Here is a 26,571-nt window from a genome sequence, read left to right on the forward strand (position 1 = left end):
AATTACTCAAAACAGTTCAACAACACTGGTGCCTCTACTAAGAAAGGAGACAACGCTCCTTTTCTCCCTCCAGACCCATGTAACAATTTTCTCCAGTTCTGAAATGTTTGCATATAACTTTTTGGATTCAAACAGAAACTAGTGGATTGCAAAGAAAGCAGGGTTTAAATTCAGGTCCAGCTGGAGCACAGACATTTCACAGTAACCTAAGTCACTACTCTTAAAAAAAGGTGACCTCCAACCATTAATTCTTTTAAATGATCAATGAAATTAACACATTCTGATTTAACTTACTAGGTAAATTGTACTTAAGAAAGCTCAGACAACATGGTTACAGAAGAGATTGTCTTTTTATTTTAGAAGAAGGAGACAAAAGTGGAGCTGTGCACAGCAGAACAAGTGATTAAGGTTGATTTAAATGTAGGTCATAGAACTCTTCCAACACAGGAAGGAAAACTCGGCATTCCTGCTTGAATTCTAACACATATTGGTAAAAACAACATTTTGCAGAACATTATAAAATTAAATTACAGAAAGTTTTAAAGATATAAATGAAAACAATATAAAACAGAACTTGTATATTTTAATTGTAGTTAGAGTAACATTTCAAACTTTTCTTGCAAATTTGAAGATATATATATATATATGTACACACACACAGAAGAAATTAACAAAAGAGTTTAAGTAAAATACCAGCCTTCTGTGGTAGGGAAATAGACAACTTGACACTTTCTCCCCTCTCCCCCACCATTCTAAAATCAATCATAATGTTGCAAAATTTAGCACTTCAAGCTTATGGAAATCACAACTGGGAAAGTGCTTAAAGGCTGGTCCAACTAAAAAATGCTACATTTGCTATTTGACAGACTTCCAGATCTCAAAGCTCAGAATCCAAAGTTCCCTGTCCCGAGTGTCTCAACATCATCACCACTTCTTGTACAAGCCACTTCCCACAAGCATCTGTAGCCTCTTCCCTAGGCTGCACCCAGCTTGCAGACAATTCACATTCTTCAATGAGAAGCTTTCAAACGTTGCACACCTACCCCCAACACTTAAACAAACTCCATTTTAAACCCATCGTTTCCTTCTACTTAAAAGAAATCATCCATGGTAACAAAACATGGAGAGTGGTTCATCTTATCAGTTATTTACTTCTCCTGATGTATTCATACACTAATACGCTGTCTTTATTAAAATCATGCAGAACCTTTGTAGTGCAAGGTGTTTAAAATGCTCTTCAACTAAACACAGATTTGGCTGACTTTCAACCCATTATCTGACACCTTTGCACAGCTCCCTGGATATTGATACTTCCACCAAGTCTTACACATTTGCTTCCTCTAACAACTGGTCTTGGAAAACTTCCACTGGGCTATCATACCTCACTGAGACAGAACGGACCCCTTTTTTCTTCCTTCCTTTAGCAAGAGGAAAGTGAAAGAAGAGAAGAAAAAAAATCAAGTCGGAGAGGGGAAAAAAAATAAATAAAATTGAGAATGACTGGGCAGCAATTAGAGGTAAGACCTAAACATCATTCAGTTTGCTCTAAGCTGATTTTTTTGTTAACATCTTCTGTGAAGTTTAACACCTTCTGAGATTACTGTTTGCTACTAATCACAGTCACTATTTTACCTACTTTTCAATACTTAGTCAAGTATTAAGCTCTTTAGTTAAAAAAATAATAAAAAAAAAATCATTGAAACTGTACCTATTTACACTTCAGGGGAACGCATCCCATTTCTTCTATCTTTTTCCCTTGAAGTATTTGAAGAGGGAAAGAGCCATAGAGGAGAAGTAATGTGAACTATGGAATACATACAGAAACCTAGAGTATTACTGTTCCTACAGTATCTCATGCAGACAATTTTTCAGTGAACACAACAGAATGTTTAAACATAAGGCAAATGGACACTGGAGGCCACTAAAAAGCTCCTTTGTGTATTTCCCTTTATGAAGTAAAAGTCCAATTTTATTTAAGTGCTATAAAATTAATCCTAACACATAATATCGTTAAGAATTATATTTTTAAAAAGCTTTTGTTATTGGTGCCTGTTTGTCTAAATCTGTTTACAGAATTTAGATTTTTATGCTGAAAGTAGATTTAAAAAAAAATTTATTTCCAGAGAAACACTGTTTACTACATGTCTTACTACAGTTGATTGAGCTGGTGCTTCAACAGAACTATAGTCTGTTACTTAGTATAGCAGCCACTGTTTTTATAATCCTTAAAACAGTAGAATTCCCAAGGCAGATTTATCAGGAAGCTGTAAACAAATTTTCCAAGACTTATTGGCAATAAAGTGATCTTTAATCCTTTAGGAAATAAATTTCTCTGCCAAATTGGAATTTTGGAAACTGTGGAAGCTACTTCCAAATTAATACTCTGGAGCAGTTTGGAAACTTGACTCTGAGGAAGAGTCAAAATCTACTTCCAACCCAGACTCATCGGGATTTGGGAGAAAATTAGGATAGGAGTTTATGTCTGAACACTCCTGTACATTAGGAGAAGCATTTTTCATAGCTGAGTGCATGAAGCATGAAGATTCCCGGAGCCAGGTTTCAAGGTCTGCAGAAGAGCGAGGCATTTTAAGGTGGCAGTATGAAGAATGAAATTGCATAGTAGATGGAACAGTTTGACATTTTCTTAGTGATGCGTATTTGTCCTTCCTGTTTAAAAAAAAAAAAAAAAAAAAAGATTTTTAGTGTTTCAATTACTGTTTTTATTATTGTTCAGATGTCTTATAGGGAATCTTCATGTAAGGAAGAAGGCTAGAGGAAAACAGTTAATTTTAAATGCAATTTAATGAGTTAGGATATGGGACAACAGGAAAAGCATCTTGAACCCATCATAGGGGCACTCTGCCGTTACGTGTTGTCCTTAGAAGTAGGTATAAAATACTTATATTAAAAATCACACCGTTCTGATGAGCTCAGAAGGGTAGACCCAGTTTGTACATTACCTCTTAATTAGTCCTGATCTCCTCCCTCCCAACTATCTACTTGGAATATTTACCGATCTCAGCACTAACTGAAAATTAACAAGAATAGTCTCAACATTTACAAGTTGAGAAGCAAAAACAGTTGCTCAACTTCTCAAGTGCCATCTCTGCATTCCACTTTAAAACCAGCCAATTATCACCCACCTGGAACAGAACTTTTCTACACTCTACACCAGCACCTGAATCACCAGGTTAGTCTTTTCAATTTGAGAAACAAGAAACTGAAGTTGTCATCAAGAACAAACCAGGTTTTTTCTTTAAAGTTCTCCGTAACAACCTGCAATGCCCCTTCTCATGCACGAAAAACCCCCAACTTGCAACACCCACTTCAACACCAGTTTCCATACCTGAAGTTTAGGTGCACTAGAAAATACCATCCACCAGGTTAAGTTTCCTAAAAGGATTTTCAAACCATAAACAGCTCAAATTTTCATGAGATTTAAGTTTGATTTCAAAACAGAAGCTAGATCTGATGACATAAAGGGAAGAGCTTAAAAAAAAAGTTGTGCAGGGGTTACTTTCTTAAAAAGCAGCAGCAAGTTCTTGGTGGATGCTGAAACAAAGTACAAGCCCACAAAGAACCCACCCGTAGAATACAATGTAGGATTCTACAAACAGAGTCTTGGGACCTATCTACCTGAAGAGTGAATCCTTAAATGAAGGCTTCAGAAAACTTACAAGTTTGAGAGCGTAAACAGTTCAGTGGGAGCTGATCCCCTTTGAAGATACCATAAATGCACACAGGAAAAGCCACGACCACCATGTTCTGTTTAAGTCCAAGAGCTTCTCTTTCCGCAAGAGAAACAATGTTCCTGGTTAATCATGACTCAATGACCAAATAACCACTCTGAGAAGTCAGATCTGACACAGTCTTGTGATATTGTGCCTTCCAAATGCCTGTTTCAGATGTCAAGCCTCACAGTTGGTAAGACTGGAATATGAGCAACATCAAGAAGCTGTTAAATAAGGGTAAAAGCAGGAAGATGACTATACACGTATTTCTTGGGGAAAGGAATCAGAAATATAATTGAGAAAGAAAAAAGAAGACACTGGATTACATGTGGTATCAAATAACTGAAGAGATGACAGTCAGATGATAGCAAATAAATACTAAGAGCTACATTTTTGCTGAGAGAGATGGCCTCAAAAGCCAACTAGTGTTACACAAGGAAAGGCTTTAACGGATTTCAGAAAGGGTGAAGAGAGGCTATTTGTAGACAGGAATTGAATGCTTCCGAATTCTGGATAAAACTGAATATTGTAAAAATAAAATACCTTTACAACCTAACATGAAAGCCACCGTCTAATACTTCCAAAGGGGGAAGGAAACCCAAGCTTCATCCTCATTAAGTCTTCCATTAAGCCAGAGCCTTTAACAGTAAGTTTGACTACTGTGTACTTCTAAGGGATGGAGCGTATCAATTGGATCTATCACAATGCCCATCCAGAACGTGGCAAAGCTTTTTATAAGAAAGTAGGATCAGGCAGTTCTCAGACATATCAATCCTGCATTTCCGATGGTTCACTGTATACCATTGCCAGGGCTAGAAAGAGCATCTTTGATCTTCCTCCATATCTAACTTAGTTGCTAAAAAATAGGAAAACAAAAGCTCAAGAACTCCTGGCTCAAATAAAAGTGTATTTTTCATTTTAATTTAAAAACATGCTGTATATAGAACATGGCAATGCTTTAATTGAAATAACTGCTGCAGTTGAGTCTCCAGTGCTACAGCTATTTCTTGAAAGCCTTTATGAAGAATTTAAGAATTATGTTCAACCCTAACAGTTTTTCAGGCTAATTTCTCTTCCCCTTCTACCTCCTACCTAGCAACTGCAGGCATTGAGGCAATCATCAGAAAAATTACAGTAAAGTAGATATGACCTACTCTGTAAATCGTTTCTCAGACAAAATCTTAGGAGACTTCATATTTATAAGCATTTGGACCTCAAAGAGAGTTTATGTTTCTCTACTTGCTCTACAGAGCACTGCTCTGACACAGCTGTGTAACTCTGTTCCAGCAACAAGTCCATTTATAGCAGGAAAATCTAAGCTGAGTATCTGACATATTCATTCTGTGAAAGTTTGCCGAGCTCCTTGGGCAAATGCTACACTCCCCATGAAAAAGCAAAACCATAATGGTATTCTTAGATTCATACTGAAGTGAGTTGTCACTGATTCCTCCATTCACATAGTATTACAAAGTTTAACAGAAGTAAAAAGTCTAAAAGGCTAAATCTCAGACCAGCTTAGCAAGAGAAGCACAATGAACCCACTTACAACGGGGTTCAAATGGAGGTTTCTCTTCCATGGAAATAGAGATCCCTAAAAATTTTCCGCGTGTCTTATTTTAATTCTTCCCAACTATCTTACAAGACTGTCCTTCATATTAATCTACTTTTTAACTTACAACCTTTCCTGTCCAGACTCCTAAGAATGTAGTCTTTCTCCCAACATCTTCCAGTCCCTACATGCTACAGCTGACTTAGAACATCTTGAGCCACCTTTTCTTCTTCTTTTCTTCCTGATTGCTCCAGGTACTGTGAAGCAGAGAAGAAACAAGGTCTCTGTTCTCAGTCCAATGCCTGAGATCTCTATCTCTATCCCCAAAAATCATAAGCCTACCAATAGGCAGCAGCTCTTCATCTACAGTATGTAGCAGTCATTCATCAGTTATAAACAGGAAGCACCAGAAAAATATACTTCAGAAACAATGCTAAGGATGAGAAGCAGCAAGAACTGTTCTGTGTTACCTTTGAGAAAATTATTAAACCCTGTTTTAAGAGAGAAACTTGTTGAAGCTCTAACAAAAGAGAAAGCATTTATAAAAATGCATCATTTGCATGCAGCAGCACTCCACTTTACCTGGACATACAGAACAGCTTGCTTTTAGCCTGGGAATAGACTGTACCAGCAATCTGACAAAGCTGTTCTTGCATCCATCGAATATCAGCAGGCATGTCAGGAAACCAGTTTACTAACCTACAATCAAAATGAAAATACAGTTGTTTTGTAAGCAGTAGATCTAATTCACACTGTATTTTTACACACAACCTCAAAAAAACACCCCACAGCTTTCATTCTCCCTAAGTTAATCCCCCTCCAAGGTCTCCAAGTCTTCCCAACCTCCCTTAATTCACACCTAGCTCACTCATCTCTTCTCTACAAGCTAAGAAAAAGGGCAGCACAGACCATTGCATCTCTGATCTGTTGAGTGGCTGACCAGTATATGTGCATTCCACACCCTGTGAGCAACATTTAGGAAACCTACAAAATACTCCTGTCTCTGAGACCTCTTTCTCTGCAGTGGGAATTTTCTGGTCAGTTTAAAGTTAGGTGGATGAGGATGGAAGAACAAAAAACCAAACCAAACCAAACCAACCAACCAAACAAAAACACACACAAAAAAACCACCCCAAAAAACAAACAAAAAAACCCCCAAAACCCTAAAAACCAAAAAATAAAACAAAAAAAACCCCAGACACTCCCCCCCCCAAAAAAAAGAGAAAAAAAAAAAGGCACAATAGAAGAACAAATAGAAGGCAGAAACAGAACAATGTCACAAATGTATTTTTTTTCCTTATGAAGCTCTTAACTGAAGTCAGTTACGCCAGAGGGGACAAGGGAAAAAACCCATAAACATTTTGTTGAATCTTGCTTCCTCCCCATCCCTCACAAAATGGCACAAAAGTGCCACATTAAAATAAAATATTTCACTGGACTTCTATGTGGCTCCATTTACATTTGGTTTTTCTAGTATTTTCTAAAAATAGTAAGGACATCTACTGCTCAAGGACTGGAATTCTCTTTAGCAAGCACAAAGCTTAGGATTCATGGTGCATTTGTTTACCATAATTTCTCATTTATGAAAATCAAACGACTTATAAAATTGAGCCTGTTTCAAAAGCACAACTTTCAATCAACCTAAACAAACCTGGTAAGAAAATTTATATGGCGAGTAAACACTGAATTTCACTCCTGACTTCAGAAAGAAGCTGAAGCACATGAACTATCTGGGTACAGTTTAAATACCACTGCAGAATATAATAACACTAATAAAGATTGTGCTTCTGGAAAACACAAATAAGGGTGCTTCTTTCAAACGATTAACAAGACAGCTACTGGTAATAAGAGTAACTTGTTTGTTTATCTAGCCTTAGACTATAGAGACTTCTGAGGATGCATCATATAGGTAGAAATAAGAGTCTTTGGACAGTTGCCACTTGAATTCTAGAGCACCAGAATGCCTACAACACTGAATAAGCTTTCAATGAGTAAATTTCCAGAAGTATAATAATTCTAAAATGGTTCCTTACCGTAAAGCAACGGAGTAAGCTGACTCCACTGGTAGTGTATATGGTAGCATCAGATAGGATATCACTCGCATAGGGAAGAGTTTAGAGAACTGAGCGTAGAATCCATTCTGTTCTTTACAAGCTTCCTGCAGTGCTTAATAATAATTATTTTTGAAAAAGATGTTAGACTATTTGAAAACAGTTTAAATAATTCTAAGTTTGGCAATCTTCAGTGAACATTATCAACTGTTATTGAACAGGGCTCAAATACAAAATGGAAGAATTAATCTCAAGGCACTCTTACCATAACCTTCTCTATGCTATTTTAAAAAATGAGAAACACAGACCCATACCACAGGGACAAATGGCGTTACCCAGAACTTTTATACAATAAGTCTAAGAATTAATTTATAATAAGAGGATGTGAGAGGATGTAAAGTTCACCTCTCCAAAAATACTTATGTGTTTTAGATAACATTCTGTCTTATTAGAGACCCAATAACTCTAAGGACTTTGTTTAAATCCCAGAGTTGTGCATATTCCAGTTGTTACACACAGTTGTAAGAAACTTCAGATCTTGTAAATACCAATCACCATCCACAAAAAAATGCAGGTGAAAGTTATAGATCAAAGAAATATCAAAAGTAGTTTTGGTCTATTAACGGCTTATTAAAAAGACAGGAAAACCAGAGAACTGGAAACCTACAGAAGTCTGTTTTAAAAATGAGGTGGGGACAACTAGTATTTGGATTTGAGGTTCAACTTTGGTGTGAAATATACACTTACAAAAATACTGTGCACATACAAAGTTTATTCAAAACCAAATGAGAATTCAATTCACAACTCTGCAGAGCTGAAAGGAGCTCCTTTTTCCTCCTTCAATCTAAATCAAAATGTACATGTTCACATTTAATAAATATTTAAAGAACTTTTTTTTTTTTTGATTCAGCTAGTCTAATATCACAGGCAATTATAAGATTAAAGCATCTTATGCAAATTGTAAGAGAAGGAAGGTGAAAAATAAATCAAAATTTGCCATTCATAGCTGCAGGAAACACTCTCAAGCATGCACCTTTACGAAGTCTAGGAGGTAGACTTTCAAATATGCTCTTCTCCAAAGGCCATGGACTTTGCTTCAGCTGGTCATTAAGTACTTCCATTTTCAAAGTTTCTACTCCATTATTTTCCGTCAGTATTTTTTTCTTCATATGGTCAATGTGTTGTGCAGCCTCATGAGGATTTCTTTTCGGGAAGGACAAGTGGATATAAATTGAGTCATTCAGAATACCTGAAAGAATCAAGAGCTTCCACTTAGGCTTGATCTGCAGGTCTTCAGAGTACCTGTACAGTACCTGAAGTCTGCGTATCTGTACAAAGGCCTATCCTGAGGGAATATAATCTACCCAACATCAAATACATCTGCTGTTATAATCCCACAAATCTTCAATCACACCGATGAATACTCTTTTGCAGGTTTAGGTCTTACCTTAGAACAGGTTCTAAGGAAAAGGAGAAAGTGGACAATTAACTGGAACTGCACTGGAAATACACAGTCATTTGCCAAAGTTGTTTTCCAGCAAGAAAGCAAATGGTTTAAAAGGAGGAGGAAAACTGATTTAATATTTATTTGAAAGAAAACACCCAAAACACATTAGACATTTGGGAAATTTGACGTGGCAGGTATCACACGAGTACTTCAAGGCATAGCTACAACAGGGTGGAGAAGGAAACTGAGTAGGGTACAAGATATATCTAAAGTACAGATCTAAATCAACACTGGATGCCTTGCAAAACTGATGCCAGTTAGGAAATAGGACTGGTAATTACCTTAGAAACAAGCACTAAATAATGAGCACAAATGAAAAATACAAGAAGGGTATTTATCTTCAGTTTCCAGAAAATCATTATGAAGTTATTTAAACATAAAAACTACCAAATTTTAGTAGGATGCATACCTACATACAACAGAATCTGTATCCTACTTACAATTATTTCTAAAAAACAAATGTCAAAAGAACATACAGAGAATTTAGGAAAAAATAAAAAAGTGATCTGAAATGCTGCAGATGGGGGGAAAATTAACTCCTACAGTTGAAATAACAAGAAAGAAGATCTATAATGAATGAGTTTGAAAAGGTTATAGTTATCACTAACTAAGCTTGAAGCAAGACAAACCTGCAGCAGAATAAGAACAAAGGTGATCATAGGATCAGTAGTGCGAAAAGGAGGACAGTAGTGCAATACACAGAGGACATGGGGGAGAAGACAGCTCATCCTCCAAGGAGGTATTAGTGTCAGATGGAAACGTGCGCAGGAAACTTATGGGTGCAGTACAGCAATGAAACCCATCTTAGCAAAGACAACCACAAATTATAGGCTCTTTGTATAGCTTGTGCTTTTAATCACCTGGTAAAAGGTGTAAAGCAGGACATTCTCAATATTTAGTATTATTACTAGAAAAATCAAACTCTTCAGCAGAACTGTGACATTCTTTAACAGTGAAGAAACTTGTTCCAAGAAAACTTGAATATTTAATGTTTAGTTAGAGTACAAGCAGTAAGCACATCAATCTGACTGCATTACAATACTGCAGCTGATACTATCTGCAATAGTGCAAACATCACATTTACATTTCCATTCCTCAAAACCGACCTAGTACCCATTTGCTTCTGCAACCAAAGACTATGGGCATTAGGCATATTTAACACATCGTTAACTTTGTGCCAATATCAAGTTCTTGTCTTTAACTTGTTTGTCTCAAAGTGTGCAGAGCATTAACATATTAATATAAAATACATTACTAGAATTCTAGGAGTGGAGCATAGCAACTTTCAATTCTTCTTCCTAGACTTACCTGTGTCCCAACAACTGCCACATTACAAGTTGTCTTCTTCTAAAGTCTTTCATGATACAGACTAAGGATTTGTCTGTGACTGAGTTTATATTGTTAGCCAGTTCTAGACTACTTCTTTACCTGGAAATTCACTTGGCTGATACCAGACAGGAGGTACTAAGATGATACCAGTTTCACAGGAGTGGGAAACAATAGCCTATTCCTATCCTTCATGACTAACACAGAAGAAATTAGTAAGACTTCCCTAGAATTGGAATTCTTTGGTAATTTCACTTAATACTTTAATATTCACTTCATACAAATTTGACAAAACCCCAGAAATTCAATTTCTGTGTGTCACCACAACTTACCTCAGGTGAATAGTTACTACAACTATGTGATTTCTACAAGAACTAAACTTGCCATGATCCCTTCAAAAACCTCAAAGACCTGACCCCTTCTTAGCTACATAAAACCCCTTCACCTTTTTATTTTTTTTTGTAAGCTCAGGTTAAGACCACATCATCAATAATAATCCACAAGTGTAACATACCATTCTCTTTCAAGAATTTAAGAGCATCTGAATATCCTTGCTCACAGATTTCTCCTAGTACCTGCAAGCACAGGGTAAGTGAGTCAGACAAATAAAAGGAGATTCAACTTAAGATCAACAGTTTGCAGAACGAAAAGCCACTTCCATTCACCCTCCATTCTTTTAAGAAAACATACATGAACAATTGCTGTAATTCAACATATCCAAGCTAATATATCTATGCATAGCATGACAATGCATACAGGATCATGCATACATGAACTTATTTTTCAGCTATTACAGATGTACTGAATTGTTCACCTAAAAAGACAGCATTCAGACAGTTTGCTGTCTGATTTCCTTCCTTTTGTTTCATTGACTAGCTTTTCAGCAGATGCAAGCAACAATGAAACAGGGTGGCTGGGAGTATGCCAATTCCCCTGCTTCCCGTCCAGTGCTTCCCACTTTTCAAAACTATGAGAAGGCAGCTGTGCAATTCTCATGCTCAAACTCAGACTTAATCTTCCACATGAAAACATCTTTCACAAGATGCAACACCAGCTCACCTACACAGTACTCCTAGACAGAAGAAAATAAACATAAAAAAAGAATTAAAACCTACACAAGTTGAATTTAGTATTTTTCTCCAAGTGGTCAAAAGCCCTCAATTAAAAAAACAAACAACAAAAAAAAAAAGAACAAAAAACAAAAAAAAAACAACAACAACAACAAAAAACAAACAAACAAACAAAAACCAAAAACAAACAAAAAAAACCACACCACCAAAAAAACCCCAGAACATACATCTGTAGCAGCCAGGAACATTAATTCTTCTCTGCAGTGTATCCCAATCCAATTCACAAGGTCTGCTTTCATTTTTCCAGCTTCCACAACAGCAATTAAAGAGCATTTCCTTCACCATATCTGCAGTTAAAAGCACTTAGCCAAGTTCAATGGCAACTTGCCTATGTGAAGTATTGATTGAGAACTTCACAAAACCACAAAGCTTTAGAACTTCTAAGTTCTGAACCACCTGGTTAGCAGGTAAGCATGAAAGGACTACAAACTAATAGTTACTAATTTACCAAGGTTGATATCATGATAGAAGCATGTGTTAAAAGCCAATAGCAGGACATGCATTTTCAGTCTGATTGAGACTAAAAATAAGGAGAACAAAGACAAAAAAATAGGAATGAGAAATATCACCAAAAAAATTTGTATGACTAGATGAAATAAGATTACTGCTGCTTTCTGCAAAAGCAAGGCTTTTATATGGAAAGATGTGTTAGTGACTACATGAAGGCCATGACTTACCTTAGGTTCTGGTGGAAAGAGCGCTTGTGTTAAACGATAAAGGTTCCCCAAACTGAGCTGAATGCTGGTGTTGGTCACATTCATTTCATGGAAGTTGGCAGAATTCCCCTTTGGACAGATATCACACTCCCCAGCAAAAGGCGAAACTGTGATGGTATTCTTTGATTCATAGTGAGGTAAGTTGTCACTGATTCCTCCATCCACATAGCGCTACAAAAATTAATAGAAATAAGAAGTCTCAAAGGCTGAAAATTTCTAACTAGTGTATTTCCCATGCAAGAATTAAGTAGCATTTAAGACTGTAACAACACTGAGTAACCTGCTTTGTCCTCTAATGCCAATTAGAACATATTGCTACCTATAGTTCCATAGATAGCCCAAGAGTATTGCGTTTGGGATTTTTCTGCATGTTTAAGAAAGAGCAAGTCCATTTTAAAGATCATAATCCTACACAAGTGCAGAGAAAAGGTAGTGCAGGTATCTCCTCTTCCTCACAGGAGAGCTCCAAATGAAGAGCTAACAGGGTGGTATTTCAGAAAGAATACAAGTAAAATAATAGCTCTATGCTCTTAAGCTAAAGTTCTGTGATACTAATCCATTCAGTTAGAATAAGAGTAACTTAAAATTACTCTCAGTAATTAGAACTTGATATAAAAGCATATTTGGACGTAAAGAAACTGCACGTAAAAACCAGACAATGCTTCAGAAACCTTGCCAACAGTCATGGATATCTATTCTGCTTTGAGTGCAAGTTTAGAAGCTGTTCCAGGTTATGCTTTTGTCTCCTTCGTGCTGGATTGCCCACTTCTGTAGTTTCAGTGCCTCACTATCTCAGACATTCTGAGATCAAAGAACTGAAGATTTCTTTATCGGGGCAACTAATCTATAGTGCAGCAGCTGCTGTGGCTGAAAACATCTCCTCCACTCGCTCACAACATCCATGTTTCCAGTGGGGCCAAACAAGTCACAGCTAGTTTGGTCTGACAGCAGCAGCAGACTGACAGCTTTGCTGGTTTAGTGGCTGCGTTTTCCTTCTTCCTATCCAGGCAACACGCATAACCCATAGGTCTTTGTAAAATGTAAATGTTAACAGAGTAGGTGATGTGAGCAGGAGCAACCTGGATTATCAGTTTCATCTGCCTTGAAACTCACTCCCCCACCATTCTGAGAAACAAATCAGGAATTAGGAAGATGACAGCTCAGAGCAATTTATCCAACATACTCTTGTAGAGCAGCCCATTCCTACTTGTCAGCTTTCCTGAACACTCTAGATCCACCAGGACACAGCCACTGACAAGCTTCCTATAGGTGTGTAATGCAATCACTAAAGTACACGTGGAATCACAAAGTCCTTTGTGGAACTACCAAGTACATTACAAGAGGTTTGTCAAGGAGGAGCCACAGCACACAGCCTTCTCATGAAATTATTAAAAGATGGAAGTACACAACTGAGTCACTGTTCTACAGAGATAAATTATTTTAATTGGGAGTATCTGCCTCACTCTTCCTCCTAGTAATTTTGTAATCTAAAACCCCTGTTGTGTTTGAAAGGGTTAAAAAAAAACCAACAAAACCAAACAAAACCCACCACACCCAAAAGCTTCACAACTGACAGTTACATATACCTATTGAGAGTTATCCTTCTTTTTGTTTTAAAGTATACATTCCTGAAGCACCAAGCCAGCAAACAGCAAGATGCTACAAAGTTTACATACTTGACATTCTACTGTGTTTAAACTCATGGCAAACATATTCAACTATGGTGTTCTTATGAAGTTACATCCAAAATGCCTCCTAAGCATTAAAATCAGATCAAAATTGCAAATATCAAAAGGAAACAATGATTCCTTCCTTCCCTCAAAATAGGACCAAATAAAGCATCACTTGTATGTTTTTGTACTCTGAACTAAGCCTTTTAAAATAACATTGTTGTCTGGTGATGAGAACTGAATAGCCAGATTAGCCTGGATCCACCTAAACCTTGGGTTCAGTCCAACGTCCTGTTTTCATAACACCTTTAATCTGGAAGAGTTTAAGGAGACATACAAGGTTTAGAAATACAGATAAAGAAAAATCCCTAGACAGCTCTAGTCACTTTTGCTTAAAATTAAATTTGCTTAAATTTCAGCATGCAGAAAAAAATAAATTTATGTCTATCCTTGACCTTTCAGCACTTCCAAATTGCCTTGAGAACAGTCTGTAATCAACCACTGTTGAAGATGGTTTGAGTTTTCTTTCCATTTTCTTCCCCTCTCCTTGTATAAGAAACACCAAAGTTGGAAGAAAAGCAAATGCAAGTTAATACAACTCTGTAACACATGTATGTCTGCTTCCAGACTTGTTAATCAGAATACCTACAACAAACTACACTAACTTTTCTACAGCTGTTGTCCCTTTAATGAGGGATTTTAGAAAACCTAGTATAGCCGTGAAGTATTAAGAGGTTTTGTAACCAAGTTCCTGTAATGTAATAGAACAGACTAACAAGCTGACACTTCACCTTTAAAAAGCAACCTGTCTTACACTGAATACAAATGACAGAGACATTAAGAAGTTTTCTTTATAGCTAACTGAACTTTAATCCAGTTTTAAAGGCAATCTACCTACAGCAAGAACGCAAAGATACACAATAAACTATCTGTCATGGTCTAACCACTATCCCAGCCAAAATCAGGACACTGTCTTACAAGATTTTATTTTTTTCCTAAACAAACATACCAGTATAAGTGATCCTTCTTATAAATTTGTGCAGGTGAATAAGCACAAATCACTTCCTTCAATAAATATTTATCCTTCAGTTACATATTTGCTGCCTTAGAATACCCTATTTTAATTACTGCATCAGCAAGCAACGAATTGATGGGGGCAGGAGGGGACAGCGTGTGTTGGTTTTGCAGGGTGGAGTAGAAATATACATAACAGATCATCTGCATATTTAGTGTTTCCTTGCTTTTTTTGAAAAGTTGTAACACGGCTACAGTACTAGAAACTATGATGAAGGAATTTATTTTACAGTAGGATAACAAAAAAACCCATATACATTGTCTATTAATATTTTAGAATAGCTAGAACTACTTTTAAATATTAACAATAGAGACTTACCACTCCTCTAAATGATGGTGGAATTAGGCCACAATAAATAGGGACAAAAGAACTACAGATTAAAGCCTGTAGGAAAATGAGACCATATGAATTAAATAGTAACGGTTCTATTATTGAAATTATCATTTATCTTTATCTCTTTAGATGTTTAGCAAAAACAACTGAGCAAGCACCCAAAAAAATCCCCAGTCAGTACATTTGAATAAAAAGAAAAGGGGGAGGGGAGAGAGGCTAGTATCAAGCATTATCTTAAACAGGATGAGGGTATTCCAACATTTCTTTCTTAGAATGTAATCACACTCCCACTAAAAAAAATGGTAAGACTCACTAAAAGACCGTTTCTGGAGATGCTGATCAGCAGGGCAAAGCTTGTGATCAATCACTCAAGCTATACATTATCCGAGTAATCAAAGTAACTAACTGGGGACACAATTATTAACATTCAGGAATCATATTAAGATAGCTTTGTAACTGATAGTAAGAATGTTAAAATGCCATTTTTGACTGTTTTTTGATTGCTGCTTTTGTAAGAATTACCTTAAAAAAAAAATAAAAAATCTTATTCATGAAGGATGTATTTTCATTAGATACACTGCACTTCAAAGACATTCATCCTTTCTACGATTGATCCCTTGTACCTATTCACTAAAACAGTTTCCAGATACATTGCCTGGGAAAACTAGTATATTAATATAGTGTAATGAAACTTCAATTCACCTTTAATATCCTGTCAAAGTCACAATATCCTAAACTGTTTAAAAAGGAAATCCAATGGATGATGTTAAAATTACAGAAACTTTTAAAAGTTGGCAAAAATAAACATACCTGGACAACTTCTTCTTTAGAGTTAAAATTAGATATCAATGCATTTTTACCATCTGATACTCTGGTTAGTGAAATACACAGTCTGCCTGATGACAACTGGTGAGTGTTTTCTGGAAGATTTCTCATCAGTCCATCTCTTATTATCTTTATCACATTAAAGGAAGGATGAAGAGGACCAAGATTTCGCTTTCTAGCTTCTTTGGCTAATGCCAGGACATCTGCACAAGCTTGAGCTGAAAATAAAATGCATATATTTAAGAACAGGAAGCATGTCCAAAAACCACAAAAAAAACCACTCTTCCAGTAGGAAAGCATGTCTAGAGCTCCACATTTTCTCTCCAATTGCTAGCATGAAAATTCAAGAACTTTTTGACAGATAAAATAACTGTCCATTACTTTCTAACAGAGCTTAAGAGTTTTCAGAATCAAAAATAGAGTCACTTTAGACTTTTAAACAGAACTCCTGGTGAAGACCCAGCCACTAAGTTCCCTATAAGTAATATATATGTAGACTATAGGTGTAAACTACCCATATAAAATACTTCCATTAGGAATTATTCATTCATTAAATACATTCCTTAAGAAAAAAAAAACAAAGATGAGTGATCTTCCATAAGCATGTATGCATGGAACTATTCCATACACAACATCCATAAAAACCTACAGTGTATGATGCACAGATTTAAGGTCCACAGTATGTCTGCTGAAGAAGCAGAGCACCTGGGGTCATCATAGCTAGTAACACTTGTTGGACTTCAACCAAACTTAAGGTTTCAGAGCAGCATTTATCTTCATTTTAAACAAACGCAACAAAGGGAACATTAAATGGGAACTTATGGTAAGGAACATCAGAAGGAAAGATTTTAAAGCAGTGGGTAAGGAATGTGGGTAATATCTGTAACACCTCCAACATAGGTCTCCAATTAAATAGATGCATTTTTACCAATATGTAACAGACATAAAATTTTTTTTTTCTCCAATTAAATCAGCATTTGGCAACTAAATCAAACCACTACAGAGGACATGACTGTTCCTGAAGGACACTATAATAATTTTAACAACCACGCACCAAGTCATAGCAAGAACAACAGTGCATCCACCTGCCACGTTTTGTTCGAATTTTTAATGCTATGTTTCTCCAGGGCATACTTTTAGGAAATTCCCTGATAAGGTTGACAACTTGGTAGAAGAAAGGGGGTGGAGAGGAAGGTCAAAGTAACAGGTTATTAACCTGACTGATATGCTGCAAGGTCATCCAGAAACATCTTCAGAACTTGCATTATTTTAACTTACATAGACTCTTTCTAGAATAGAGAGGATTCAACTTATGAAGTTGAATATGAGCTCTGCACTGGAAACAAACCTGCTTAAGCCTTTGAGTTTAGATCAATTAAAAAAAAAAATTAATATCCTTTTACAGTGTTATTCTCCCCACCTCAAATAGCAATACCTAAACCTTTGTCACTCTTAACACAGCAAACCAAGAGCCTACGTTCAAAACAGAGTATCTCAAAAAAATCTGAGGTATCAGACACATTCCATTTTTACCACTACAATTTTTTTTCATTCCACCCTTGCCTTGGGCCATGAATCCACTGATACCAGTAGCCTGACCCCACCTCCTACCCCTGAAGACAGCAAACAATTTAGACACAACTCACTATTCACAGTCAGATACATGCTTATGTTCATAAACCACATTTCACATGCAATTGAAACAATAGCACAAGTCACATTCTGGCAAGTAAAGAAGGTATTTCCAAAAGCAGTTTATATATATACACAGTTTTATCAGTTCCAATTTTCATGCACTCGGATATAAATGACCACCTTTTTTTTTTTTTTTAATAAACTAATTTAGCAATGTTCAATCTTCTAGGCGCCCCCCCCCCCAAAAAAAAAAAAAAAACAGACCAAGAGCACTGGGTGCATGGACACATGAGCAAATACACACGTTCTCACTTCTCCGACAGGTCTTGATCCTGTTTTTCTAGCTGGCATCCCGCCAAATTGAGGCTCAAGCTATTACTTAAGTTTGAAGCATAGTAACATCTTCACTCATTTGCACTGTTTTTGCAGACAACAAAGTAAACCAGTGCCCTCTACTAGCCTTGTACTGTGATTATTTACCTCTCACCGTAAAAAATATCAGGAAGTATCAGCTCACCTTATATAGCCATTAAGGGCAGCAAGACTACTGACCTCTAACAGATTAAATCTGAACTCCTCTCATTTCAACTTCCTTTCAGAAAATAACTACCCATCAAAATCAAATTTGATTTCACAGCTTATCCATCTCTTCCACATACAAGAATTTCTAGATTTGAGACAGTCTACATGGGGGGAAAAGAAAAGCTGAAAAAAAAATCAGCTTTACATATTTTGTTTATTGTAGCCTATTATTTAAAACACAAGAAGGACTCTTAAGAAAAAAAAAAAAAAACAAACCCAAAAAAACCCATGCTGTGCCTACCCAAGAGTATATGATATTAAAACACTAAAAAATTTTAAAAGCTCATCATTACTGCTTTAAGTTTGTTGAATTATTCCAACTTATTTTCCTTCTCCCTTCCTCAACAGGACTAAAATAGTTACCTCTTAGGCTGCTGTATTGCAAAATGGGATCTTCTCAGAACGGGACAGAGGGCTGGAGCTCACAGACCGGGTTTTTAGGTTTTGAAACACAAGAGCGCTAAAGAAATTAATACTCCTATTAAATGCGAACTGTTTCTTGTTATCTTTCTACAGTTCTATTTTCAATGCTTAAATAATTGTTAGTTTGTTTCCCACAGAGTAAAACCTGACATCATATTTAGAGCCCCTCCCAAACCTGCTCTATTTAATACCCCGCTAGAATGGATGACCACATCACCATGGAAATACCAGATCTCCAGGACATCCATAGGGAAGATCCAACAAAAGGAGTGCACCTTAATAGTTCCAGTTTAGAATAGCCTCGAATGCGCTTCATCCTCAAAAGAACAGTCACCTCTAAGCTTCTCTCTCGTCCTTCTCCCAAATTCTGTAAAGGATACTTCTTCCTCAATCTGGAAAAGCACACTTTCTTCCTCACCACTCACCCCCACCCCCTCCGCTTCAATGGCTGATGTTTACAGTTATTCAAACTTGAAATTCTACAGACTCTCAGTTTGCCTATCCAACAGGTAACATGAAACACAAAAAGATGAAATATGCACGTCAATTTTAGTCAAAAGCCCTGTTCATCTATACAGATACATGCTCAGAGCTTTATGTGCACCAAGTGCACTAACTCAGGCCTGAGTCCAGTCAAGTCTTGAACACCTCCAAGGATGGAAATCCCACAACCTCTAAGGGCACCTGTTCCAGTATTTTACCACTCTTACAGTAATTTTCCTTATACCTAATCATAATTTCCCATGCTCCCACTTGTGTCTGCTGTCTCTCATCCTTCCATTACTCATCTCAGAGAAGAGTATGGCTCTGTCTTCCTACAGTGAAATGCAACTGTGAAAAAACACCCCAAACTATTCTATGATTCTATGACTTATAACCACAACTGCAAAAATAATAAATACTGCATATTAAAGTGCATCAATATAAGGGAGGCATACAATACGAACTAATGAAATACATCAAATTATTACACCACATAGTGTTTCTTTAGAGCTTCTTTACAATCCTCTGATTTCACACAAACTCTCAAAAAAGAAAAAAAGAAGCTGAAAAGATATACAATTAACATGGGAATATTTTCCTAGTTTGATGAATTTACAACGATTCACAGATTTCACCTATTCTATTAGAGAAAAGCAAAAATCTCAGTTGGCATATGAGAAGGGAAAGACAAAGGAATAATCTGAAGTCTGCAAGTCTCAGTTACTAAAATGCTAAAAATTTTAAAAGCTGTTAATAACATACTTTCAGGTAAACAACTTACATTTTTTTGTGCTTAAGAGCACTTCAAATATTTAAAGCAGTGTCCTTCTTAAATCATTTACAATGCCTTATGACTTAAAATTGGATGCGTTCAAAAAATAGTTATTGTGGCTAAATAAGATTTGTTTTAAAAGCTGGTATTAGGCTCATAATGACTCCAGTGTGTTATATTAGGACATTACAACAAGCAAATTGAAAAGATCAAGCAGCACAGGTTTATTGCTAAAGCTTTGATGAAATTAAGCATACACAATAGAGATCAGTGGCTAAGCAGTAGGGACAAGCATTTCACAGCATTATCTTCTCGCACATACCAACAAGCTCTGTTTGTTTTAGTCAGTGAATTTTCCCTCAGAAATATGAAAGCAAAACCCAAACCCTCCCCAAATTCAAAATAAGTACTGATTGTTTTCCTCCTCCATCTGTAAGCAAGATGAAATGTGAATTTACAAAATCTTCTAGTTCTAAATCTGTTAAGAGTACCGTTATCAAAACTGGTCAGTGTTGAGCAATGAACCAGACAAGCTTTTATTCAGTGGATTTCTTTGGTTGAAAAGGAAAACCATTTTCAAATTTCCAGATATTTCATCTACTTTATAACTGCATTCCAGCCACTATCCTGAACACCTTGATATTTTACTTGTATCAAGCTTGCTTTAGTGTCTAACATGTCTAATTCACCAGATAAATGTACATTTAGTTTCTCATGAACCCTAAATAGGTAAAAGGCATACATTTCCTACTGCTAGAAAATAAGCGCTTATTTCACAAGAGAGACTGTATTTAGCTGCAAACTAACATCTTTTATTCTGTATAAATTCAAAACCAGATTAACTCTGTTACTTAAATCACAATTAAAATCAGTGATTTTAACCAATCCACTGTTTCTAATCATATACCTAAGTGACCTATGCAATACACACTGCGCATGGATTAAAAAGGAAAAGCGTGTTAAAGCTAACCTAAGCCCTGACCTTAACTCTCTTTGCCTTAGCTCAAGAAAGGAGAAGCTTTAAGAAGCAGCAAGTTAAAGCTAACTGAAACTTCACATGCAAAGGTAACTACAGAAGAGATGCATTATTTCCCAATAAAGTGTAAGCATTTAGTTTCAAACCGATGGTAGGGTTAGTCCATTTGCTTTGAAGGTTGCTAGGATCCAACTACTTCCCAAGAGTTCTTAATTCCTCCACTTTGCACAAAGGTAAGAGCAGTTGTCATCAATCCTGGTATGTGCAACTCCATGCACAACTTATGCAAAGCCAAGAGGCACAGGAACTCCTTAGACGGACACACATCTGTCCGGGTACCCGGAGTAGTAAACTCAATCATTTGACAATGTAAGTGTTGAAATCAGCTGAGGCACTGTCAAGACCATTTCTTAAGCCCAGGAGGTTGCAAAATACCCACTAGTGGTGAAGACACGCAAACTTTACCACCTGCCTCTTCTCCTGCCCTCAAGGAAACTCATGATTTATGAGTATTTTATACAGATGTAAGATGTGCACGGGATGAGACGTAAGGGAATAGATTAAAAAAAGGCAGCCCAGCACCTACAGGGCCAGATAACCGGTTCAGATTTAATGCTAAAGGTTTCAGGTTCCTCTTGGGGGCAGAAAACAAGAAAGAGATAAACTTGAAAGGAACTGGAAAGGAAACGGAGGAAGCCCCGCCGACCCGCGGCCATCCCGCCAGCCCGCAGCGCCGGTGGAGGCGGGCCGAGGCGCTCCCGGGGCCGCGCCTCAGCCGCCCGCCGCCGCCGGCCCAGCCTGACCCACCTGCCGGTTCCCGCAGCCCGCCGCCTCACCCCATTCCCCACCGCCCCCCCAGCCCGCGGTGCAGCAGGGCGCAGCCGCTGACCCATAGAGCCGCCTCCGACGAGCACGGCGCCGGCGAGCGCCCCGGCGGAAGCGCCGTAGATGCGCCGGGCGTCGCGGATGACGTGCGGCGCGCGCTCCTGCAGGCAGGTGGCGGCGCCGATGTGGTAGACGCCCAGGAAGCCGCAGCCGGCGAACGAGACGCTCCAGCCGCCCTCGCGGTCCAGCATAGTCACCGGCGGGCGAGGGGCGGCGGGCGCGCCGCTACCGCGAACCGAGCTCCCGCAACGCCGACCGCTGCCGAGCGACTGCGGCGCCACCGGCGGGGCCGTTCCCTCCGCCTTACGCAGCAGCCGCGCCCAGCGCCGCCGGCCGGCGCGGCAGCCAATCGGCCGCGCCCGCTCACCGCGCGCGCGGTGGCCCAAGACGCCCCAGCCAATCCAAGCGCAGATGCAGATAAGGCCCCGCCTCCCCTCGCTCTTTCTCCCGTCAGAGCCGCCGCGGCCTCTACCCGCCCTCTGAGTCCCCGAAACCTCCTCTTGCGCCGCAGGCTCCTTCGGCCCCGTTCAGCCGCCTCGCCTAGGGCGGCCCACGCGGGCTGCCAGACCCTCCGGGCCGCGGCTTGTCCCCGTCCCAGAACGAATCGGTCCCGCGGGGCTTGTCCCGTACCCCCCACCCCCAGCCGTACGCGGCCAAACGGGGCCCAGGCTGGGTTAGGTAATAAGAGTCTGGCAGCCGGGTTGTGGTAACGCTGAAACGCGTCCGTTAGTCTTCAGATAAGAACGGGCTGCTGCTGCCGGTTTCGGTCACGGAGGGGCAGCGGGACACGGCCCAGCTCCCACAGCCCTTGCCGGCAGCGGGAGGCGCGGGTTTAGCGCCTACCCTGCTCATCGGAAGGCTCAAAGGGCTGTATCATGCTAGCATGTACGGTCATATGTATTTCATGCAGAAGCAAGCAGTGGTTAATATTCCTGTAGTGATCTTTATTGAAGAAAATTAATTATAATAATGCTAGGCTTAAAAGGGGAAGGGTCTAGAATTATCTGCCTTTTTTTTTCGGGTTTTTTTTTTTCTCCTGAGTACCTCAAATCATTAACTTATACAATTCCGTGTTGATGTTCTATCAACATTTTACATACAGAAGTACCGGAACAGCCAAGTGCCACTTGAAACCTAGAGCAGTGCCTTGTAACAGAGTTTCAATAGCACCCAGCTGATCGATCCATCAAAACCAGGCACTGATCAGGTACTGATGGACTTTTGGAGGTCTTATGTCATCTTTAAGCACCAGAAGACCTCCAGAAAATCTGAAGGACACTGACAGAGTGACTGGCACCAACTGACTAGTAAGATCACTTGCAATTGTCTTCACAGAACTGCTTAATGGAGCACCCCATCACAATGCCGAGCTTGGCTGCAAACACGCCCATCCGTTTATCAGCACAGCATTGGGCAAGATCTATTTGCTACATAATATGCCTGTATGAATAAAGTGCTGTATAGGTGTCGACAAGCCCTGGCTCTTGTCTGCGTTGGTGTAGCACCACCATCATCCTTTCAGCTCTATACATGATTTTCCTCACCACTAGTTCAGGTATTTCTGTGGAGTGCTGCACTGCAGGCCAGAGATGTGCCCTAAATGTTCCAGTCACCTGGAAGTCATAAATGCATCTGAACAAGTCCAGGTAGGGTTTAGCTCCCTGTAACAGTTGCTGGTTTCCTTTAAAAGTTGTGAGAGAAACTGATATTTGTATGCGAATCCTCTCCATCACCACAAATCCAAAAGTTTCCATTAGGCTCCTGCTGTAATGCTGGTGGAGATTGAGTGGCTCAGCAGGGAATTCACAACAATTACCTTGCCCAGTGGGGAGCTCCCTAGAGCTGGACTATGAAAAAAAAACAAACCCCAGAGAACAGCATGTCTGAAACCCTCTAGAATTTAAGTGCCTCACTCAGGACTGCAGAAAACCTTTTTTGCTACTTGTGTGCACCATCATATCCTAACAATGAGATTTAAAAACATCTCAAAGAGTCCAAGAGGAGCTCATACTTTCCAAAAACACCTAGGAGAGGTTCTGTTGTGCAACTTTATATAAAGCACACTGCCAAGAAGATAGAGCAGGATTTGAGTTGAATCTGTACTAAGCAATCACTGGGTAGTTTCACCAGGGAGGAAGCCTTGGACAAAACACTACAATGAGAAACTTAAGATTCTGCACTGAGCCATACTTCCAGTTTTCCCACATCTAACTTAGCTGTCTAGCCACCTCTGTCTTGCTGGGCCATGCACCTTTGTCCATTCGACATCTCACCATTTCAATGATCAGGCAGGATTGGGATTAGGACACTTCTTGTTCAGGGAGTGTCCTAATCCCAGTCCAGGCTGCCACTTTGGTGTGTTTCTTTGTTTAGGAAAGAGGAGGGTGCGAGACTGAACCTATTTCAGTTCACAGGGAAGGAGGGAGCTGAAAAGGCAGATGAAACCATATCCCACGCTTCCTGGAAGAGTCCTGTTTCATTTGAAAAGTTAACTGTGACCTCTGTCTTGTCTTATTCTCTTCTAAAGGGCCAGCTCTGCTGTATTTTATATTCTCTCCATATGTGCTCTCATGCTAATTACTCAGAGCTTAAGTGCAGGAGAGTAAGACATGCATTTCTTAATACATGTTTTTGGAAAAGAGACACTGAGGTGTTCAGAAAGGGAAATTTCTGAACACCTCCAGAGTTTTGTCAGGGAGAGCAGCTAAATGGCAGGGGAGCAGGGGATTTTCAGAGCATTATCCCATCAATAGGTTTTTCAGGGTTAACTTCAATTCACCTGTAGAGATCAACTCCATTTAAAAATATTTTTTTATCTCTAAACTGTCACTAGGAGGCTGTTCCTTGAACCTTGTTTCTTTAATAGTTAGGAGGAGTCTTCTTTCTACCATAAAATGGTACATGGCCAGTTCACAACCATCTGCTCTTGCACTTTGTCATTTTACACAAGTATCTTCTATATGTCCCCCTGACACTGTTTGGGTGATAAGCCTTATTCCCTGCCAGCCCTCATTCTGTGGTACTCAGGGAGCTGAGCCTCTCTAGCTTCCTCTCATGAGAAAGCTGCTACAAATGCTCCCCAACCAGTACTGCAGCCGATCCTTCAGATGGGATTTCAGTAGACTAGAACAGTCTTTGCTAGGGGAGCTGAATCACTGATTCTGATTACTTATATTATGATCAGCTGATAAATGCAGGTCCTTCCCTTCTCAGCTCAGATTTTTTTTTTCACATGTATTGCAATTCCCCAGTACATAACACCAAGTTTGATCCCCACACTGGACTCCCCTTCCTACATACGCCTACTCTTTTTCAGTACCTTTTGATCTACTTGGGCTGCTCCCTAACAGTTCTTGCTATTTCTTCACTACATCATCTCCAGCTAAGCAAATAGTTTCTGATGCTGAAAAAACAAATCAGCTGAGGTGCATATAGGCAGGATCCCACTTCCCTTCCTAGGAAAAGCAGCTGTCTCATCAAAAAGGTAGATCGGTTTGACACACTGAACCTTTGGCTAATCACTGTCTATTTCATCTCCCTTTTATCTTTAGGTCTATAAAGATGTCCTTCCTTCCAAAACCTGCTCTAATAACTTTTTTTTTTCCCCCTTCACATTTTTCAGTTTATTCATTTAATTCCAATTACAGGGTTAGCTGCCCTGCATGTAGCTGTTTAGGATAAAGATCATGGAGCTACCTCTAAAATCTGGGACATCTGAGAAAGCTGATGCAACCTCATCACAAGCACGACCAACTAACCCTACTGTGGTTGTACAATACACAGTTTGAAGGTTGTCCTGTTTATCTCAATTATCACTACATACACTATGCTGCAATCTGTGTTGTAGATATGTCCTAAACCCTTTACTGAATCCGGTCTGTAATCATTTCCCTGTAACTCCAGGAATATGAAGTAAGGCCTGAAAGGCCACATGATGAAAATCAAAAACAGCTTCATGGGGATACAATCTACCAGGAAACCTGTATGCAGCTAACAACCTTCTGTAAACAGACATTAACCCAACCCAATTTATGTACCATGACAGAAATAAAATAAACATGACATAAATTCAAGTTGTGACTTCTGTCCCATCATTTAACCACTGAAATCTTATCCCTTAATACTTTCCATTTAGCTACCATGTTAATTATAATATAGGCATGACATTTTCCTAAGATACAGATTAAATCAAATCTACTGTAGAAGAAGAGACAAACTGATAGTGCACTCAAAGTACCTTCAACTCCTTAGAAGAAAGGTACCATTTAAGTACTAAGTAGTGGAAGGCATATAATTTATAGGAAAAGGAACCACGTAGGATAGAGCACCAGCAGGAGGTAACAAGAGCTCTCCTGGAAAGGGAGCAAGGCGTCAAGTCTGAGATCAAGGTCAGCCTTCAAAATCTGATGAGAATTTCTGTCACCAGAAAGAAAGGGATATGAGCTCCAAGAGAAAATTCTTAAGCCCTGCTTGGAAATAGCGTATATTTTCTATGATCTTTTTGACTTTCAGGGATTCATTAGTAATCATTGATCTCTCATTTTACATAAAGCATTTTGGAAGAGATTGATTTGTCCTCAGCCATTTTCATGGGGAGGTGGAAAGGGACACAGTAGTAAAACTGGCCCACTATTACTTGCAAGGACAGTTTCAAAGTTGGGGAAAAAGACTGATTTACTGAATGCTAAGCCAGATCAATAGCCTTGCACTTCTCCACAAGGATGACAAAGTGCCTACTAGAATTTCTGGAGTCCAGGAAAATTGCCTTAACTTGCTAGTATGGTCTGCCATGTGCTTGTGTGACATTATTCTGTCCTTATCAAGTGATAATCTACCTAATCTAAAACCATCAAGGCTTTGTCTCTGCCTAACACCTTTCTGGGAATGCTCTACTGTGAAAAC

At 38.8% G+C, this 26,571-nt stretch overlaps 1 protein-coding gene across 2 annotated transcripts; it reads right to left on the bottom strand.

Moving 5' to 3' along the window:
• Positions 1-331: 331 nt before the first annotated feature.
• Positions 332-21,991, bottom strand: LOC115605506 (patatin-like phospholipase domain-containing protein 2). Of its 2 annotated transcripts, XM_030480037.1 has the most exons (10): positions 21,674-21,991; positions 15,899-16,131; positions 15,074-15,139; positions 11,972-12,181; positions 10,679-10,739; positions 8,365-8,580; positions 7,314-7,446; positions 5,863-5,979; positions 3,351-3,393; positions 2,621-2,670 (listed from the first exon to the last, which is right to left on the bottom strand). In XM_030480037.1, exons 1-9 carry the CDS (start codon positions 21,858-21,860, stop codon positions 3,363-3,365), a joined length of 1,254 nt encoding a protein of 417 aa, XP_030335897.1. In that variant the 5' UTR covers positions 21,861-21,991; the 3' UTR covers positions 2,621-2,670; positions 3,351-3,362. The 2 variants fall into 2 exon arrangements, with proteins under 2 accessions (XP_030335896.1, XP_030335897.1); XM_030480036.1 differs by lacking the exon at positions 3,351-3,393 and having other exon boundaries at positions 332-2,667.
• Positions 21,992-26,571: the final 4,580 nt, after the last annotated feature.

The sequence above is a fragment of the Strigops habroptila genome, chromosome 3, assembly GCF_004027225.2.
Source record: "Strigops habroptila isolate Jane chromosome 3, bStrHab1.2.pri, whole genome shotgun sequence".
Classification (NCBI taxonomy): Eukaryota; Metazoa; Chordata; class Aves; order Psittaciformes; family Psittacidae; genus Strigops; species Strigops habroptila.

What these genes read in the sequence shown, in the direction of transcription:
- LOC115605506 (XM_030480036.1), bottom strand. Translation starts at nt 21,860, where the DNA reads ATGCTGGACCGCGAGGGCGGCTGGAGCGTCTCGTTCGCCGGCTGCGGC. An exon ending in CACCATCATTTAGAGGAGTG is followed by an intron (nt 12,182 to 15,073) that starts GTAAGTCTCTAT and finishes TAATTTTTGTAG; the next exon opens with CGCTATGTGGATGGAGGAAT. An exon ending in GCTTACTCCGTTGCTTTACG is followed by an intron (nt 5,980 to 7,313) that starts GTAAGGAACCAT and finishes TTTTGATTGTAG; the next exon opens with GTTAGTAAACTGGTTTCCTG.